This window comes from Pezoporus wallicus, unplaced genomic scaffold (assembly GCF_028554395.1).
Source record: "Pezoporus wallicus isolate ANWC-B61680 ecotype Strahan unplaced genomic scaffold, APGP_CSIRO_Pwel_v1 contig_13766, whole genome shotgun sequence".
NCBI classification, from domain to species: Eukaryota; Metazoa; Chordata; class Aves; order Psittaciformes; family Psittacidae; genus Pezoporus; species Pezoporus wallicus.
In genome coordinates, this window is record NW_026635291.1 from 74534 (window position 1) to 94825 (window position 20292).

Sequence of the window (20292 nt, forward strand, 5' to 3'; positions counted from 1 at the left end):
TTCTGTGTTCCTGCAGGCTGATTAGGTCAGGAGTTTATGTTAACAAGTAGTTTGTGTTTAAATTAATGAACCATGTTACAAGGCAAGAGCCTGGGCAAGACAAAAGTTTTTTTCTAACACTTAGGTGTTAGAAAAAACCCACCGAGATTAAGCCCTTCTTCCTAGGAAGTCAGGGAAAAAACTAAATGGTTCATTCACTGTGCTGTGTCAAATGACACTTGCTTCTTACATACACACACACAAACTCACTTCCTTCAGTGTTACTGTGTAAGCAAAAGCATGAAGGAAAGAGAAGTCAAATTGTTGTGATTATTCTCCCATCCTCCTCAAGCAAGCTCAGTCCTTGAGTGATCTCTGGAGAACCGAGCAAACCCGAGCCTTAGAAGCACCTTCACCTCTTTGCAGCACTGATAGCTAGTTGGTTACAAAGCTGTTCCCAGTAGTGATATAAGCATAATATACAGGAAAGTGAAGGCCTGCCCTCCTGCGACTGTCACTGTTTTTTCATTTGCCCAGTTTTATATTCCTGTTTCTATTAGTGAGTGAGCACTCGGCCATTCCCCTCCAACAGATATTTCTTCTTCAAAAGGCATAGGATTTGTTTCTGAGTGCTGCCCTGATGGAAAAGTTCTATAAATAAAAATACATCTGCTATATTTGTGACTCAGAGACACCCAGGACTGGGCATATATTGCTTTTCCAGTTGGAGACATCCAAGTAGTTACACTGGGTTATGCCTAGTCTCCATCTTAACACAGAAAAGGAAGGCAAAGGACAGAACAGGAGAAGTACAATTAAGAAAGACAAGACAGAAGAGAAGCAGATTTGTTAAACCAGTCTCTCCCTGCAACCCTCACAGTAAGCTATATGCAAGTTAAACACAGAACCAACACTTCTCTGTGTTGAGAGATGGACTCATGAGCAGCTCACACACCATGAATGTGTAGCAGAGATTCTAGTCTCAGTCCTGTTGGCTGGCAGAGATCTTAATTTTTAAATCATTAGTGCTCATTTCCAGGGTAGTTCTTGCAGTAATGCTTGCCACAGAATAGTCTTCTAAAAGCTGTGCAAGACTTTGTACCCACCACTTCTACTTCTTATTATTTGCAGGAGGCAGATCCTTTTCATAGCTACCAAAGCAACTTCAGCAAAAATTAAGACTATCAGTCATATTCTTGTTAGTAGAAGGTCAGTCAATATTAACTCTGACCTAACACTTTCTTTCCTGCTCGTATCCCATAGATAATCCCACAGATAATCCCACAGCAATGAACCATTGTTGTCTTCAGATTGCACATGTTTTTAAAGGTAGACAAATTAGCACCTTGCTAAAGTAGATTCAAAGAAAATCTCTACTCAGGAGTGAGTGGACAAATTTCATACTGTTTGGAATACTGGAGGGGCAATAAAAGGAAAAGAGCTGTCATTTTGAGAAAAAAAAATAAGGCCTCTCATAGCCCATATTTTGCTGAGATCACTGTAATCAACTCTAAGCTCCCAGTTTTAACATGATGCATAGCAGTTATCCTTGCTACCAGTACTTCACAAAGAATCATCTCTAAAGAGTAATTTCTTTGGACTATTGCCCAGACTGTATGACAGTATTTTGTAGTTATAACTTACACTAGAGGGCACGGCTGTCAGGAATCTTTGATTTCTTCTTTTCTGTACTGACTGTGACCCTGACACCTGAGAAGATAATAAGGTATAAAGTCATCTTTGAAATATTTGTTGAAAATTTGAAACACATTAGTAATGCTTAACCACGTGTGAAATTGTCTCTTTGAGACTAATTTGTACTTTAACTGGCAAAACTAAGTAGGAAAAGGGTCCAGCCCACAAGCCAGCTGGCCTTGAAAATGCAACTTTAAAGATTTAAAAAAACCTCAAAAACAATCCCTTTGGGTTTCATGACTGACAAAGAAAGTATCTTTTCTCATCTGCCTCATTCCTTGTGTCTAGCTGTGAAACATAGCACAATACATTTCCCTCCACAGGCTTTCCTGTCCTTGTTTGTCCGGCAGTTTAAGGAGCATGGGCCATTATGCAGCAATTTGCACTCCAGTCATTTTCTGGGCAGTTAATGTTGTCAAAATAAGAGAAACTACAGAGGCTATTCAGTGTGACTTGCTAGGGTTCCCCTTTCCACTCCAGTCTGGGAAGCTTCTGTTCTGGAACAACAACTTGCTGTTTGTACTGTTCTGACTCTTCGTGTGTGTTCCCGAGATGGCAAAATTCCCCTGCCTTTTTTTATTGCCATATGCTGGACACAAAGAATATTTTTATTATTTTTATCAGAATGTGAACAAGCAATTCATGTCCCACTTTTACAGGCATTTTTAAACTGCTGCCCTTTTACTTCATTTCATATCCTTGAAGAAGCTTTACCAGGAGATAATAGCAGTCACAGAAAACATTTCTTCTATCTGACAGATCATTACAACGGCATGAAAGGAAACATCTTTCCATCATAACCTACTTGGAAAAACAAACTCTTCATGTCTTCTTTAACTTTTACTCTCCTTCCCTTCCTTTACTCCCCATCTGAAATGAGTCACAGAGCTGCAGCTGTTCTTGTGTTGCATCTTCTGAATTTCCTGAATTTGCCTGTGTTGCTGGATATCTGTTGCTTGTATCAGGTGAATACTGGATGGGATTCATCTCACCAGATGTCACCTGTCCAGGGATGTCATTGCATTTCTGGCTTATCTGTGGTACTTCAATGTGTTGTTTACCCATTAGGACAGCTTCATCGTAAGAAGGTGGCAACTCCATTGCATAGAGACTGTAAGCTGGAAGGGACACAGTGTTCTTATCCATATCCACAAATACCGAAGGAATAGGGGCACTTAAAGGGTACTGCCATGAGCTGTATGCTGTGAAAAAGGGAATGAAAAAAAACAAACATTAAACACCTTCATGGAACACTGATATATAAAGGGCTAATCCTGCTTTTCTCCAAGAAATTATGGATTCATTTTTGTGGTGTCATGCACTATATACTAAAAGTTATCAGTATAGAAAATTACCTATGATGGACTTGTACATTCTCCAAAAGAAAGCAGTCAGAATTAAAAATATCCCTGCATACCAACATCCAGTAATGACTGTGAAATACTCAATACAGTACATGTATGTTGTAACAGAGGGTTCATACATGAACAACTGTGAACAACTCACATTAGATAACTGTGGCTGGAATAGTTAGAAACAGAGAGGGGCAGAAAAGTTAAAAAAAATGAGGGAATGGCAATAAGAACAGATGTGGGAGACAGGAAGTAAGTGGGTAACTCAACACAGACAAGTTAAATTCTGCTTGTCTGCACCCACTTACTGTGGTGCCCTCATGACCCACCTTTATCTCTCTTGCCCACCCTTTGGGGCTGAAAGTTGTTTGGGAAGTACATCAGAAAGTCCCCCTTATCCCAAGGACTGGACACAGAATTCCAGGCATATGTTCAATAGCAAAGCACTGCTGAATCCCAGCAGATACTTCCAGTACATACTTACAGGTCACTGTGCTATGGGCAGTGCTGTCACTGTCAATAGCAATAACTGTTAAATCATAAGGGTGCCTAGAGAAGGTTTCCACTGGAAGCCTCTTCTTTCGGCAGCAGAATTTGATGCAGCTCGCTGTAATCCCACAGAGCAGAAGCAGGAACAGAGGCAGCAAGATTAACCTTAGAGAAGGAGGGAGAACACCAAAACTTCATTGCTTATATTTTACTTCTTCCAGAACTGAATACAAAAGGCCAGACCTCCTAGGTTTAGTTCTGAATGGGTTCTGGATCCTGAATTGGGAAGTTGGATCAGAAACACTTAATCACAAGTTGAAGTACTGCTGTGGCCAACAGTACAATCCCTTCTGGCTCACAGATGCAGTAATGTTAATTATCTTAGGTTGTATTTTCAACTTGTATGTGAGAATGGCTCCGCTTTCAACTCTAAGAATGGTATGTACTTGGAGGGAAATGCCAGTACAAGCTTTTACAAGTCTAGGATCTGTATTAATAATTGAGCACAGAAATTAAATTTTGCAGTATGTCTTGAAAACACAATCTTCTCTCTACCTATTCTTTAACAAAATTTAACACTTTGTAATGCATGCAGGTCAAGGTGTTGATGTTTCAGGTTCTCAATTGAAACTCAACCTTCCCACTCCTCAATTTCTCAAATGAATCCACTCTCTCATGAGCCAGGTGAGCAGCGAGATGTGTCATGAGAAGGCGAGGTAATAAGAACTGCTTCACAGTGCTGTAAAGAAGCAAGCCCAAGGACAAAGTTGAAATGGCTTGACAAGAATTACTGTGTGGCAGACCATGTGTCCTGGGTTCAGCTGTAACAGTTATTTTCTCCTTAGTAGTTGGCGCAGTGCTGTGTTTTCAACTTAAGTGTGAGTTACTGTCTGAGTTTAAACGATGACACCATGTTCCTGAATTCCTTGTTAAGAGTTATATTCCACCCTAAATATGTGTAGAAATGGCCTTGGTAGCATTCTGTTCTTTTTTTCCAAAGCAAAGGTAGTACTTACACGTAAGAAACGTTAACACACTGGCAGAATGCAAACTGTAAGAACAACGTTAAAGTTTTTTGCTAGCTAGAATGCCTGTCTTAGGCAGGAGATGAATCGCTTGTGCCAAAAGTTTACCCATTTACAAGGTTTGTAAGGGCTGGAGTTCACAACCAGTGAACAACCTCTTGTCCCGTGAGAGGGAGATAGCCATGGAAAGCGCATGAGGCTACAGTGCTGAGTGCTCTGCAGAGCTCTCTGGTTCAACAGGACAAATAGGCCTGGCAGTGAAGCAGTACCCAGAAAGGGCAGATGACATCTCCTTGGATGAATGCCGTGCCTGCCTGACACCTTATCTCCCCTGTGGGCTCATCTGCAATACACTCCACTGGCAGCTTTCACAACACTGAGGAGAAGCCCTTTCCTCCTTCCTGCCCAAGAGCAGAGCATTTCCATTGCCTTACTGCAATTACATTTCATCAGAACTTTCAAATTATTCAGGGTTCATAAGACTAACAGTAAACTTACCAGATGTACCACAGACTGGTCCAGTTAGACATGTTCTGAGGGCATCTGTGAAGGAAGACAGATGATTCACTGATTTAAATATCTACAAACAGCAAATTTATAACAGGGAATAAATTTCACATGATTTCTGAGGTGAAAAAAAGGAAAGGAATCAGCAAGAGCATGGGACAAAACCTTTTAGATTTCCTCTCAGAGGACTGTTCTTCAGAGTTGTAAAACTACTCCAGCTGAGGACATGCAAATAATCCCATTGTAAAGGTTGGCTTCTGAGTTGATAAATGTTTTTACAAAGTGGTACTTTGCTGTTGCTTAGGAGAGAGAACTACAAATGCTGGCGTCTCCAAAACCAAATTCAAGTTATTTAAAGTTCACTGAGACAATGTACCTAATGCCATAGGCCAGCCTGAAAATGCCAGCCTAAGACAACTGCCTGCTCCCCACAGTTACTTTCAAATTACTTTTTCATAGCTCAAATACAGCCAGAAATGTGGGGATCAGATCTACTTACGGTACAAGAAAAGGAGATCAGCTTCTATGCCATTTCAGAAGTGTGGCTGCCCCAACAGTAGCACAGGTCTCTGCCTTCCTGGATTGAATGCTACAGGTTTCAGGCAATTGAATCCCTTGGCACAGAAGAGATCTGCACAAGAGGATCTGCCCAAGAAGATCTGCACATTTGATTTTCGGCAGATGACACCTCGACGTCATATTAAAAGAGAGGATCGTTCACCTTAGGTACAGAGCAAGGGCAGCCAAGCCAGATTTGTAAACTGTTGACAATCTTAGAGAAAAAGCGGCAGTGAGGGACGGCCGTCAGTCAGCTCTAATCTGGCACTCCAACGCGAAGGGGACAGTTTGGTGACGTGACAGACATTCGAAAACATTACTCACCGACCAGAGCTGTCGCAGCCACTCTCAGGACACAGCAGTGCCTGGCAAATGGAAAACCCAACCAGGGGAGCAGGCGGCCGGACGAAAAGAACCTCGTTCACGGGTCGCGGACTCCGCAGCAGCCGGTTAAGCGGGGCCGCGCGGCAGGCGGAGCTTCCTCAGGGACAAGCGGAGCGTCCCGGGGAGCCGCGGCTGGGGCCGCCCCCGGGGTCGGTTGGACAGACAGTCCCCCATAACCCTCACCCAGTGCCGGGAGGGGCTGCCTGGGCCCTGCCCGAGGCTTGGGGCGGCTGCAGGACCTCCCCGGCACCGGCGCGCGGCCGGCCCTTTCCAGGGTCCGGCGCTGACCCGTCCGCCCCAGCGGGCGGCGGGGAGCAGGGGGGCGAGGCGGGACAGAGCCCCCGGATTCTTCCATCTGAGCCCCGCAGCTGGCTGCTCTCCAGGAGACGTTCACTATTCTTGTCCGCAAGGCTCTAAAGCGGTGTTTCAGGCAGAGCTCGTTGGTGGCATGCGGCACAGTGACTACAGTGTGTTACTCGAAGACTGCTCAGGGTCATGGGACAGTTGCTCACTTAGGAAAAGCTGCATTCGTAAGTGTGAAGAAATCTCTAAAGACCCTGGATAAGCAGAACATGCATTAATAAGAAGTATATGACACTAGGATGTATTCTCTCACTTCCTTTGGTTTGGAAATGAGCTAGTTAAGGGATTTTAAGAATTATAAAGACCATACACAGATGTGAATTTGTTTTCTTATTGCACTAGAACTGCATCAGAGCCAAGTAGTATATACTGGCATTTAGATCCAAAGCTGAAAGTGCAGGAATTTTTGTCCAGTGGCCCAAGAGTGAAGACAGTTGCAAAGTTCAGTGTGAAATCATAATATTCAGAGTAATTCCTGAATTCTCAGTGGACTGACAGAGCAAGTTCACATTGTGAAGATTCTAAAGAGGCTCAGCACTAATTTAAAATGTAGCAAAAGTAACTATGTTAATCTACATGAAGTTAGTGCCCTTCCTCGCTTTCTGAAAACTTCCCTACTGCTCTGTAACTGCCAGCTGTGCAGCACTATTTGGAACAGTTCTGTGTTGTGTGCATTTGATTTCCCTTCCAGGGTGCAAGGACTCTGAGAGAATCAGCACATAAACCTCATTATGTGCCCGATCGACTGTGCCAGAAGGAACACCCTCTGCTGCTCGTGAGGGCAGCGCTGTCCCTGGCTGGCACTGCCACCCACTCCCAGTCCTGCTGCCTCCTGTGGTGATGGTCACTGCTTCAGCATTTGCAGATCTTCAGACTGAAGAGTTAAATAACCTCACAGCCACTTGATCCATTATTAAATGAGAACAGATCAGAATGGAGCCAAAAAGGCTCAGGGGAGAACTTGTAACTGTCTTTCAATACCTAAAGGGGCTGGTACCCAGGGCCAAGCAGCAATATGCCTTTGAGTGGCATTGAGGGAATTTTGCCACAGGCTTACTGTGATTCAAGAAAGAGTGATACAAGGTTTAAAAGATTATCTGTATTTCTAGGTGTCTGTTAATGTCCTGGTCCCTTCATTCCCCACAGGACTGTACCTCTAGTTTTCACTTCTCTGAACTGGCTGCTGCTTCCTGACAGAAGCTACACCTGCAGGACAGTCCAGCTTCCCCACTAAAAGGCAGAGAGATCTGCTCTTAGTCAGAATTCAGAGGAAATCAAATGTAGAAATAGGAAATTCCTGGAGAGTCATGACCTAGCATCTAACTATGCCCAGCAATTCAGCAAACAGCACAGTCACTGCTTCCTGACCATGTGTTATCAGGAAGATTTTCCAGTGTATTGTAAAAATGACTGGCTAAACAATGCAGAGGAGACTTGAGGCTTTATTCTGGTCTTAAAAAGGAAAAATCAAGGATTTTCCAAATCCATTAAAATGCATCTGAAATTGGGGAAAGATACATCATTTGAAACTCATGCATGTAGATGTAAAAGAGGTCTTGCTCCTGAGGAAATGCTCACCTTCAGCAGACCCTGTCTGCAGCCTCTGCTTGGGGCCCTCATTAATTCTTTCTTCTACAACCAGATTATTGCCACTGAGTCAGCTTGAAAACAAAACTAGTGGAAGCAGAGTTTAAGTAGAAGTTTAAGAAGAAATGTCACCTTCCTTCCCACCTCTCTGCTCCCCTTACATTTGCAACAGTCTCAAAATCTTCCCATGTACCAACTGAGATCCAGTGATTTCCCAGTAATATAGGCCTCTGTCTTCCTTTTCACTTGGCTTGGTTCCCTCACTTGGTGGGAGCACACGCAGACACAATTTTTGTCATGAAGAGGATTTGGTAAGATTCTTTAACGTCACCTTTTAAGGCCAGGAGGGCTGTCACAAGTGGAGGGTCATCGTCCTAAAAAAAAAAAAAAAAATCCATCCATAAAACCAAGGCTTTTTTTTTTTTGCCTTTTTTTTTTTTAATAGGACAGATTAGTTATCACAGTCTAAACCATGTATTTTGCATCTCAGTGGTAAGGTGCACCAGTTACAGATACATATTACCCCTCATCCCACCCTGTTGGCTCTTTCATATCCCCACATAATGCCCATAGTGCAGCAAGTAAAGCGGCAATGACCAAGCATTTCATCTCCAGAGTGCTGCAGATAGCACCACCACATTACGACCATGGCTGCTGGGCACAGCAGCAACAGAGTATGCTGCACTGAGGGCTGGGAAAGAAATGGGTCCTGTTAAACCTGAGTTAGTGTTAAATCTTGTGTAACAGCCAGTGGTTACCAAGAGGCACAATGTCAACCTCATACATCTTGCCAGGAATTTTACATCGCTCTTTCTGCACATGATAGCAGCAATCTTTTAATTTTGGAACAAGCTACTCATTTAGCCCTCCCACACAGCTCACAACAACAGCCAGGGAAGTAAATTCTCTCAGTCTCCAGGAATGCCCAAGCAGATGAATCAGGAGGAACAAAAACAGCCCCGCAAAGACGTTTGGGTCTCACACCCAGACTCTGCAGCACAAAAGGGCAAAAGCAGCCAGAGAAACGGAGTTCATAAAGCAATTCATGAAGTGGAAAATAAAAAAGCCCCACTGACTTCTAGGAACACAACCAGCAAAAGGCAGCCCACAGCCAAAGAAACATGAACATTGTGGCACAATGATCCATGTAAGCTTAGTTCTGTGTCAGCAGGTTTTCTTGCACAGATCACGTCAGTGTGATCAGAGCTGTGTCTGAGTTATCAGCAGCAGCATTTTGGCACTATATAAGGCAGAATAACTTCACACAGGTCACTAAGTTGTGTAAGGTGCAAGTGACTAATGCTTGTCTTTTCACCACACCATCAAATGCAAGTCCATGGGGAGGTTTCAAACCTCCAAATCAAACATGTTGCTCCCACTTTTATTCTCCTATCTGTGTTTCTACCAGCCTATGCTCCCTTTGGTAACTACATGTGTCAAAACAGCCTGTACCTCTGACGGCCTCAAGATCACCTTTTGTGTTTCTCGTACAACTCGGTTAAAACAGCCGTCACATGCCGTACACCAAGTGTAACTTACGCAGAAGTCAGCAGGTGGCACCCAAGAAACACGGATGCGTTTGACTTGACCCCACTCGACTGTTCCTTGCGTAGGTTCAACAGCGAATCCCTTCTGCTGGAGGAGCGGCAGGTCAAGGAAGGAGAACTCTGTGCGCTGCGGTAGACAGGACACACACAGGACCCATTGCAGCCGGCACCAAGACTGCTCATTAAAGAAAACGTTGCCCAGATGCTGCTGCTTGCCATACTATTACCACCTTTGAAACCCCAAGTACCTGTCTTGCTCACATTTCAAGCTGCCACAAAATACTACACTAAAAACACACGGCTGGACCTGTAATCCACCTCTGTGCTCAAATTTATATATTCAGAATTAGGAGAGCAAACTGCTAAATTTTGTTGCTGACTTAATACGACACTGCTAATCCCTCATACTAGCCCCTGAAAAATTATCTTTCCTTTTCAAACACTGATGCTTTTATAATGTACAGTTTATCAGAAACCCTGAAAGCTGTACTTTTTAATTTACAGATATTTTGACAGAAAGGACCAACAGCTATCTGTACTCTGTTGGTATTCCTTACAGCACCTGACATAAAACAGCATTTTTAATTAATTTTTAATTTTCTTCACCTTCTTGAACGCAAACCGAGCTGTCTGAATGGCTCCAATCCGCAGCTCTGTCACTGCTGGTGCTGGAGAACTCTCTCCATCCATGTACTCCAGAGCAAGGAGAATGGACTTCACTGGTTCTTGCAGCTCTAAACATAGTCAATTCAAGTAAACTTGGATACAGCCACAACTGGGCAAGTATCAATTTGGAACAGCTATAGGTTGCACCAGGATGGTTCGCAATGAAGTGATGTGGTAAATTCATGAGTTGGTGTAGATAGGGAGATCCTTCTTACAGACTTGGTAAAGAATTATGCACAAAAATGTTTTGCATAATTTGCAGTTGCAAATTTATCAAGTTTCCTGCTCATTTTCTAGCCCCATAGCACATATGCTGTGTGTATGATATTCCTACTTGTATATTGTTTATGCTTGGATTTATTCATAGCTCAGGAACTAGGATTTGCTTATGCACTGTCTCTAAACACAGATCCTGTCCAGAGAAAATAAGGAAGGATAAATTCAACCTCCCGAAAGTATGCCTGTTTTGGATGTTCCCTATACAATTGGGAAAGTCCAGGATATGTTATAATGTATGAAATTATTATCTAAACATTTAATACAAGTCAGAAGTGCAGAAAGCAAATACACCTTAATACTTCATAGTAGTACTATTAAATTATAAAAATCTTTTGCAAGGTAACTTGCAAAGATAGAAGATGGTTATTAAAGAGACAACTGCATTAAAATGAAGAGAAAATCTTTCCTTAAATGCAAGTTTCCTGCTATCCCATAATGCTTATTTGTTCTGATTCTGCAAAACTTATCTTTAATTTACTATTTCTGAAAGGATGAGGATCATGCCCATGTCTTGTCACTCCCTGTTTTGTAATGAAGCAGTATGATGTTACCTTCTTTTGGTGCTCCCTGTGATGATAGGGGTGGTGCTACAGCCAGGGATTCAATGGGCACACCCAGTGGAACTCCCCCTTCCACAAACACTGGATGATCTCTGGCTGCACCCTTTAGGCAGATCACACGGGCTATTTCCTGTGCAGGACAAGAATGTGTCAAACGCAGCTTTCAGTGTAAAGTACCTACATAGCAGGAAAACTGACACAACAGCAACAGTTGCATTGAAATTATTACATCACCTGACTACACAGATGCCAAGGGGCCCAGTTCTCTACTGCAACAACCCCCAATCTCCTCCATGCCTTGTCCACTCCTGTTTTAAACAGCCCCTCATTTCTGGGAAGCAACCTCAGGGGGGCACTGGACAAGCTGTTTATACTAAAGCCACTAAAAGAGGCAAAGCTTATCTGCTGCCAAACTTTGCTAGAGTTTGTAAACTAGGACCAGTATCCATTCATCTTCATCTTATTCTGATTTGCATTCTTAACTTCAATTCCAAAGATCGTCTGGAGATACCAACCTTGTAAGGGGAGAAACAGAACTTACTTGCTTGGAGACAGTTTGTGCTCTATGTCTGCAGTGCCTGCCAATGGTCCTTAGCTGGCACTCTTTATTAACTTTTGCTCAGTCTCTTTGGATGTGGAGTAAAGCCCCTTGCTGTGTTGCCAGCCTGTATATCCTGACTTGGGCTCCATCTAAGCTCAGTGACTGCTCTACAGATGGAAACCTCCTTCTTCACGCTGTGTGACTGCAGAAGCAGCTCCCTGGTGCTTGGTGCACCTGCCAGTGGCACCATGCATGTGGAGCTCTGCTCTCCACTGCCATTAAACACTACTTGCAGAGAACCCACTTGGAGCTGTGCTCAGTAGCATGGCAGCAGCCCACTTCCCATCACCTCACATTTACACCACGTGGACAGCTGGCAGAAAACAGGACTGAACCCCAGCTCACTGCTGCCATCAATTAATAACTGAATATTTAAAACCTGAAAAGTCAGTGGGCCCCAAAGCTGCCATCTCACACCTACATCAGTCAATCTGATCAAGATATTTCTGCCTATGAATACTGTCTGCTAGATATAGTTGAATACTGTCCACCAGATATAACTATCTGAAACTTCTACTAAGACCCACACTGATGAAAATCACTGCAGGTCATATTTAGAGTTTGATTTCATAATCCAGGGATTTTGATTGTCTCACCTTGCCAAAGAGTACAACCTTGAGACAGTCAGAATAGTACAGACTTTCATGATCAGGACTGAAAGTAACAACAAAATCCTGACTCTTCCCAGCAACAATCTCTCCTTCTGTTGGAAAGACGCTGAACACACTTAGGCCATTATAGTTCTGTGTTCCTAGTAAATAAAAATGAGGACAGAATAAGGAGGAGAGCAGGACAGCTTCATTTTACTTTTTCATATATTTTAAACCCATTTGATTTTTTGGAACAACAAACAAATAAGCTTGATGCATGGTTTTGCAGCAAAACAGCATGTTAGAAACACCCAGTAAAGCCATCTACAAGTCTAATGCATTCATCTCTAGAGGAACTGAAGCAGCGTCACCAAACCCTTCCTATATTCTAACATGTTTCTACAGAGATGGACACCCCTAAATATAACCTTTAACATGCAATTACTGTGTGTGTTTATTTATATTCAATCACTAGTATCTCCTTACTTAGGGATATTTGCTCAGGCTGCATAAATTTACAGCCACACATACTGAAAAATCTAGTGCAGCTCCTATTGGGAAACAAAACTGTTTTCAATTTTGGGGATGTGATGCCCCTGATTTTGACAGTTGTGTAGATCCAACAGGATAAAGTATTGCTGCTTCGTACTTCAGAGCCTTTAACAAAGGTACAAGACTAAAATACAAGTTTACCAACAAGCTCTGTTCTTTGCAAAGAGGACGTAATAAAGGATGGAAGCCTCTGCCGATCTTTGTCCCTTGTTGGTGAAAGTGAATCGAGTTGGATGGAGTATCTCAGGGTCAGCATGGAAGTGTTCTGTATCTGACAACATTAAATTACACAGGACCAGTTTCATTAAGAAAAATCAATTCTCAAGCCCATAGGATCCACCGTTAGTGAACTGGCTGAATTTATTTCATTGTATTACTGCTTTACTGTGTGCTCAGGTGCCACTGAAAGCACATTTTATTGCTACCCATGATGTGTCATGTCAGCCCTGCACCCAACAACGGGGACCAGGCTCCTCTTAAGAGTCCTACATCAAATAATATATTTTGGTTATTGATGTACTGGGACAGAAACTGAGAGGAGAAGATCTTGGCTTGTTTCTGAGTCTGCGGAATTTGCAGTATATGAGTGAGTGAAGTGGTTAAACATCCCCCAACTGCACCGTGGCAGACCCTTGTGTGCTCTTTGTAGGACCAGTTTTGCATTTCACCCATGTACCCCTGCCACTGCTTTGCTTGGCCTCAGTACAGCCTCATTTGGGACAGCAGTAATGGGCAGAATAGAGAAAGAGGGCAAATATTTCTAACACTGGTAAAAGATGAGCCATTTCTGTTTTAATTCCTTTTGCATGCTGACTAGATCTATGGAGCTCCCACAGATCATTTCTTTTTATTTTATAGAAAATATGTTTTTATATACATATATAAAAATGAAAAACAAAATATATTTTTTTAACATACATAGAATATATGTTTTTTATGGCTCTATTTCTGTGTAGAGGCTGCAGGCAGGACAGCAGCAGCTAAGAAGATCCTCCCTGCACAGCTTTGTAACCTTCACCCTGAAACTGTCTCAGCACCAGATCAGTCTGCCAGACTGCATTTAAAGGTGTGTTCTTGTCTACAGTTTGACACTTGGCCTTGTGTTCTGCTGGACTAAAAACTACAGAACTCCTCTTCCTCCTTGCAAAACTTGCTGACATGCTTTTAGCTCAGCACAGAGGGATTTACCTTGAATGTGGAAGTCACCTTCTCTTTGGCTATGACACAGCCCATATCAAGTACTTCTTCCACAGAGCAAACAACTGATGGTGTCACTCCACGTCCAGTGACACTCAGGGTTAGGGTGGTCTCTGCTGCCCAGATTTCCAGCGTTTCAAAGGACTGCCAGAGGATGTCTGTGTTAGCCCAGGTGCTGAAAGGAAGACATCCCTCACCCTTCCAACTGCCCCCCTCCCACAAATGGTCCCTTACCCATGGATTTAGTGCATAGACAAAGATCTAAATGTTAGGAGTGGGTAGGCACAGGCAGCAAAGTTTTTCCTATTATACAGCCTCATCCCAGTCAGTAATATGTGTACATCACATAGCCAGTTACACCTCTTTGTCTTTCCTCTTTTCCCCCCATTACTGTTGTATCTCTTACTCACCCATTTATTCTTGTTGGGACAAAAAGAGATGATGAGGGGTTTATTTTCAGCTGGCTCAAGCATTCCAACTGCTCTGACCAACACGAAGGGACCACTAGGATTCAGAACTGAGAATCCTAACTGAAATTGTGCAGCTCAAGAAAAAGTTTATAAACAACGATTAGGGGAAAGGATACAAGAACAGATTTTAAGTATTGCTCAGACTGAAGATGTATGAAGTAACATCTATAAGCTTTTACAGAGAACAGTAACTCAGAGAAAAGAAGAACATAATACTACATCAAAAGCAGCTGAGTCATCAGTACCATACACTCTCTGGAAGGTGGTTAAGTGTTTCTCAGGTTTGCCTCTATCTATGCAGAATGACTTCCTGTTAAAAAGGGTAGAATTGAACTCACTTTCCAGTAGGTTCCCTTGGCTTGTCCAATATATTATTCATGTTACTTTCTGTCTCCCTGTGAAAGAATGCATTGAGTCTGAAATCTGCTACCTCCTACTGCTTTAGTGTCAAACAGTTCCTCCTCCAAATACAGTCGACTTAAACAGGAGCTGAATAGCAGGTTAACTCCTGTGTTCCAAACAAGGATACTTCCAGCTTCTTTGGGGAGATATTTTGTATTGTAAGTTGCTTCATCATTCTGTGGCCTGACAGGAATAAAAACATTTGAGAAAGTGATGCTGCTCACTCATGCACTACCATTCCTCTTTTAACTCATGCTTCTACCTGGCCCAAACATTTGTTCAATTTCTACGGCTAATCCACTCATCAAAGCTCACCAAAACACTTCCAGATTTCGACAATCACTTACAGAGCTTCCACTTCCATGTTTTGGGATCGAATCTGCTTTTTCACATGCCTCAGCTGGCCAGACAGGCTCCTAATTTTCCACCTAAGTACCTACTAGGGGGCTAATTTCTATCTTGACTTCTGAAAATCAACTGAACAATGTAAAAGGAAATGCAAAACCACACTCAGAAGAAAACATCAGATAGAGAAAACTCAAAAATTGAAATCAAATTTCATACCTACTGCAACATCACCAAAATCGACAGTATTCGTTCCATTATTTGAAGTGACCACAACAGATGGGGCTACAGCTGGACAGTGCAACTCCAAATACAAAGTGTTGTAGGGACTAGAGAAATAATAAAAGGTTACTTGCTTTTGGATGATAAAGAAACACATTGTCAGAAATCTGTTCTTATTCTGCTCATGTCACAGGATATCATTAAATTGGTATTACAGAACAATACATAATTTGGGATGGCTGGTTTTTGTCTTTCTAAGCAGAAAGATGAGCTACATCTGGCTTAAGTTTTCCACACGCTTAGTCTTTTAAGCTGCTTTAATTCCATGTGTTTGACTTTTACCCAACTACTGGGTTGTAAGCATGAGTTTCTACCACTGACTTATGAAGTAATTAAGATCAGAAAACTTATTTCCCCCCCAAATGAGTAAATTAACTTGCCCACCACTTCCCCTCAAATTTCTGAACTATCATGAAGTGCAAATATCTACCTGTAACTTAAGTTTTCAGAGCCTTTCTTTTCATCGATTTGTCCACTTGCAACAAAGCACGGTATGATGTATTTTTCAAACCTCCCACTGAAAGTCCTCCTCAGGAAAGCCTGGGCTGCCATATAGGCCTCAGAACTAGAATATCCAGAAATAAGAATTATCTCAGTGAGAGAGCAAGGAAAAAAAACCCAAATCAAATATATACTGAGCTATTTGTGTTTACTGTTTCTTAGCCATGCATTCACAATTGAAGGTAACTGAATCTCAGAGACTTTTTTGATATGCAGTAATGGACCCAACCCTACAAAGTGGTTTGTTTTTCTTATAAAAAAAAAAAAATTAAAACCCCATGTAAAACAGATGTTATACAAAACACTACAAATTCTCAGTATGATTCTTATGTTGAATACTTTAAGAATTCCAGTGGCTTCCACTACTTATACATCACGTCAGTGATATGTAAATACACATTATCACATCTCTCTAATTCAGTGTGCCAAGGAATGCTTCATAATGGGAGTTTTACAATATACATATTATTTTTATGACTTGTGCTGAAAGTATTTAAGAATTACAATGAATAGTTTGCAAGGAACATGGGATTTTAGACAAAAATGCCTAACATCAAGCACAGTCAAACACCTGGTGTTTAAGCATGTATTTCCTTCCAAACACTGCTAAATTCCTCAGATTAAACAGAAGTGTGGGTCTGAAAAGGTGAATTATATGCTAAACAAGGACCTCAACTACCGTTTTGCATCTAGGTACCCAAGTTTTAGATAGCCTCTGCTATCAATGCTAATCCTCACTGAGATACACATACTGTAAAATGACTATTTAAAATGCACATTTTACAGCATTCTGACATTTTCAGGACTACAGATAACCATGAATAATATGATGAACTAGGTAAGCCCTCCAAAAAGTAAAATTACCACATGGATGTAGGCCCTTGGATGGTTTCCATCTGGGATGAAGTTATGCAGCTCTCTTAGAGCTGTTTGTTAGTAATTTCATTTGGTAACTAAGTTCAGCTTTCTCAATGTCCTTTAAAACACCACCCTCATTGGTTCAACCAAATTCCTTCACTTCCCAATACATTCTTTGAAGTTTTCAGTCCCTCCAATGCAGAGAGGGATTCTGTGCTAACATGAGAGGGTACAGCTGTGTGGCTTAAAAGCAGTGCTAATTTTGGAAACAGCCTTTGCAACACAGCTAAAGCTATTTTTTCTCTCTACATTTTGCTTTCCTGTCTACCTATTGGCTTTAGTAGGTTTATTAAACTACTTATAAGGAGAATATTGTCTATGTAATACAAGATGCTGTTGCTGACTTACTCAGGCATTAACTCTTCAGGTTTCGGTTGCTCAGAACTGCATGGAGAACTCGGGTATTTGCTGCCTCCATCCCTTACCAGCTGTCTGGAAGACTGATGTCTGGTAATGAAAACGCTTAATTTCTTTCCCCCTCTCTTTTCATCTTTCTTCTTTTTCTGCAAATCCACACACAGAGACATTACACACTGAGGGTGATCACCAGTAATCCAGTTAAGACATCAGTTTACAAATACATGGCCCCTTGCCGAAGGATACAGAATCAGAGAGGTGATAAAGTATATGAAGCATGCTAACAGCAGCAGGATCATGGGAAGAAGCCATAGACACAGTAGTTACATTTCTCATTAGATAAAATTAAATTGGTATAGAGATAATTTACCCCTTCTTAAAACAAAGAGTTCCCGTATTGAAGCAGAGGAGTAAGAGACTATGCCTCTCACGGGAATTTTCCCTATTTATCTCATAATTAAAGACAACCATAGGGGCTCACTTAAACTCAGTGACCCACAGCATTGCATATAAAGTCCATGTATGCTGTCAATCTGCAAGAAGGGTAGAGACTTTTTGGGTTTTAAGAGCACTTGTACTAAGCGTTTGCAAGCAAATCCTCTAGGAATGCTTTTGGAATTGTTAATGTGAAAAAAGATTATTGCTCAGCAAACAAAATACACATTAAGTGCAACAGTACAGTCCTACTTCTGTCCCTTATAAGCAAGTCCTAGATGGATCATGAGTTTGGGCTTCATTAATATGCAAATGATTTTATGATAAAAATACCATCCAGAGAAACAAATATCTGGAAGTAGCAGCCCAACAGCACATGCTGGCTCTTTGCATCCCTTACTTGTATTTCTGCCCCTGCTGCAGCTGCTCTGCACAGCCTCCGAACTGCCTCTTCTCTGATGAGCTGATCCGAAAGTGTTGGTCTGAAGGACACTTGAATCAAGCTTTTCTGGGAGTGAGAGAGCACACAAGAAGGTTGGCAAAATTCAGCCCTCAAAGTCCGTTTAACCTACAGAGCTCAACAGGAGCATGGACATCACAGCAAACAATTCACAAATACAGTTTTTTTCCAGTGAATAAAATGATACTGAGGTTAAGGCTGCTTGCAGTTTTCTGGATGTCCCCTGTGTTACAGCAGGCTGGTTTTACATGGCCAATATTTTTGATCTCTCAGCATTCTTCAAATCAATCATAATGACAACATTGGGAAAAGAACGTCCAGGGTGAAAACTCCTGTAAGCATTAGCCAGATTCAATGGTCAACCCCTTGTGTCTGCTTGAAACCATTATTTCAAAGAACAGAAAATATGCTAGCTGTTCTAACAGTAATTTACATTTTGACCTCTGTTTAAAAGTGACAGCATTTGCACGGAGGTGGTTGATCAAAAGATCTGGCAGAACACCTCATGTTTAAAGTCAGTTTACCTTCCCAGGCAACACAGTTCCAACAGAAGGTGCGATTGTCACTGGACAGTCTTCTGGCACACAGAATTCAAATGAAGTGGGTCCAACAGGGGCAACTTCCCCATTGCCAATCCTTGGGACAGTGTGAGTAAAGTGGCTGATGCTGACATGGGGATTCATCACATACAGTTTTGCTGTAGACACACTATTTAAAGCTGTTGTAGCAAACTGAACCAAGGAATGAGACAATTCAAGAGGTGGGTGGACTCCAACAGCTTTGCATGACAGCTTGAATTGTCTAAAAATAAGCACATGATAAATTGTCTCAGCATAAAATAGTCTTTTAATCAGCCCAGAAAATAGGGAACTAATCCTGTAGTCCCTATTTAAGCAAAACTTCAAGCTTACAATGGGAATTTTGCCTAAAGATGAACAATAATACTATCTATTTTTAATGCACAATTGGCTAGAGTCCCTGTTTGAATTCTTCCTCTGTGTACTTTGGGAAATATATCCAGCCAAATCAAAGTTTATGCCATCATTATTTTGGTAGCACTAGTTTAGTATGAAGCATTTAAAATATTGATAATAATAATGATAACAATAATATAAACCTTCATCAATTCAGCTGAAAAACGCAAGCAGAACATTGCAGGTTAGGATGACCTGGGGCAAACTCGCAGCTTGGATATGTGACAAGGATAAACTTCAAATGGGAAAGGAAAAGTGACCTCACTAAAGTTAGATACTTAAATGAAGGATGAAGCTAACAGGCATTGAGCAGTTCTAGTGAACTAGAGAATCCCTACCTGCCCCACATACTCATCCTAGCCTTACCTCTGCAGAGTAAACAGGGATTTAATTTCTGAACTAGCTTAACTGTGGAAATCCAGTGTGATTTAGACTTCTACATAACCTACTACTCAATCAGTTTCTTAACATACCTATTAATCTCTGACTTGCAGGTTAGTTCAAAGCTGTAATCTTTTGCCTTGTTAGCTTTAAAGATTATGTCCAGTGTCAGGCTTTCAAGGGGAAGAAGAATTCCAAGTCCATCATTGGGCTGAATTTCAACAAACTTAAAAATGGCAGGATAAGAAATTATTGTTATTAAAATAATTAAAAAAGTTAAATTATCAAATTCTTAATAAATTAAAATAAGCCATTACAGGCAAGATAAGAACATTTTGTTATTAAATGTACAAACATCAGGGAAACAGAAACCTTCTAGTGAGAAGCTTTCATCCGAGTCGGTGACTAGTGTCTGACTGATGTGCAGATTTCTCATCTCAAAGTAACTTGAAAGGCATTGAATCCATTAACACAGACTTCAGTGGAATCTCTTCCCCACTGTGGATCTACTATCCACAGTATTCACCCTTCTCTAATGATGTTTATTTAGTCTCTATAGACAACTGAATGAAATATGATAAAAATCTCAAGTTCCCCCGCTATCTTTGAGGAGCTGATTCCCGTGTGATGTGCAGATACCATAGTGACAAGAACCAGTTTAATATCTACAAACGGGCATTGGTTTGGTTTTGAGTTGATGATGATTCAAGAATGTCACATTTTAATCTAAAACTTAATCTTAAGCTAATCAGGAAACACATGCTGTGAAGTAAAGCTTTAGGAAGCTGAAAATACCAGTTTCTTTTAGCCAACTCCTTGACTTTAATACCTAAAAC

General features: G+C 41.6%; 2 protein-coding genes across 8 annotated transcripts in view; both read right to left on the bottom strand.

Moving 5' to 3' along the window:
• Window positions 1-2263: 2263 nt before the first annotated feature.
• Window positions 2264-5885, bottom strand: TMEM52 (transmembrane protein 52). The gene is made up of 3 exons (XM_057417557.1): window positions 5039-5885; window positions 3511-3680; window positions 2264-2876 (listed from the first exon to the last, which is right to left on the bottom strand). The coding sequence occupies exons 1-3, from the start codon at window positions 5068-5070 to the stop codon at window positions 2515-2517; spliced, it is 564 nt and encodes a 187-aa protein (XP_057273540.1). The 5' UTR covers window positions 5071-5885; the 3' UTR covers window positions 2264-2514.
• A 2177-nt stretch (window positions 5886-8062) lies between these two features.
• The window catches only part of CFAP74 (cilia and flagella associated protein 74), a 51894-nt gene continuing 39664 nt past the window's right edge, over window positions 8063-20292 (bottom strand). For 4 of the 7 annotated variants that reach the window (XM_057417578.1, XM_057417610.1, XM_057417599.1 and 1 more), the window contains 14 exons: window positions 19549-19682; window positions 18626-18902; window positions 18042-18149; window positions 17198-17352; window positions 15861-15995; window positions 15368-15477; window positions 14931-14986; window positions 14342-14461; window positions 13923-14075; window positions 12876-13005; window positions 12189-12343; window positions 10983-11121; window positions 10093-10220; window positions 8966-9613 (listed from right to left, as the gene is read on the bottom strand). In XM_057417578.1, coding sequence (XP_057273561.1) covers window positions 9341-9613; window positions 10093-10220; window positions 10983-11121; window positions 12189-12343; window positions 12876-13005; window positions 13923-14075; window positions 14342-14461; window positions 14931-14986; window positions 15368-15477; window positions 15861-15995; window positions 17198-17352; window positions 18042-18149; window positions 18626-18902; window positions 19549-19682 — 2073 coding nt within the window. In that variant the 3' untranslated portion in view covers window positions 8966-9340. Of the gene's footprint in view, window positions 8314-8965; window positions 9614-10092; window positions 10221-10982; window positions 11122-12188; window positions 12344-12875; window positions 13006-13922; window positions 14107-14341; window positions 14462-14930; window positions 14987-15367; window positions 15478-15860; window positions 15996-17197; window positions 17353-18041; window positions 18150-18625; window positions 18903-19548; window positions 19683-20292 lie in introns of those variants that run through there. The other 3 variants (XM_057417588.1, XM_057417621.1, XM_057417632.1) reach the window with 3 other exon arrangements.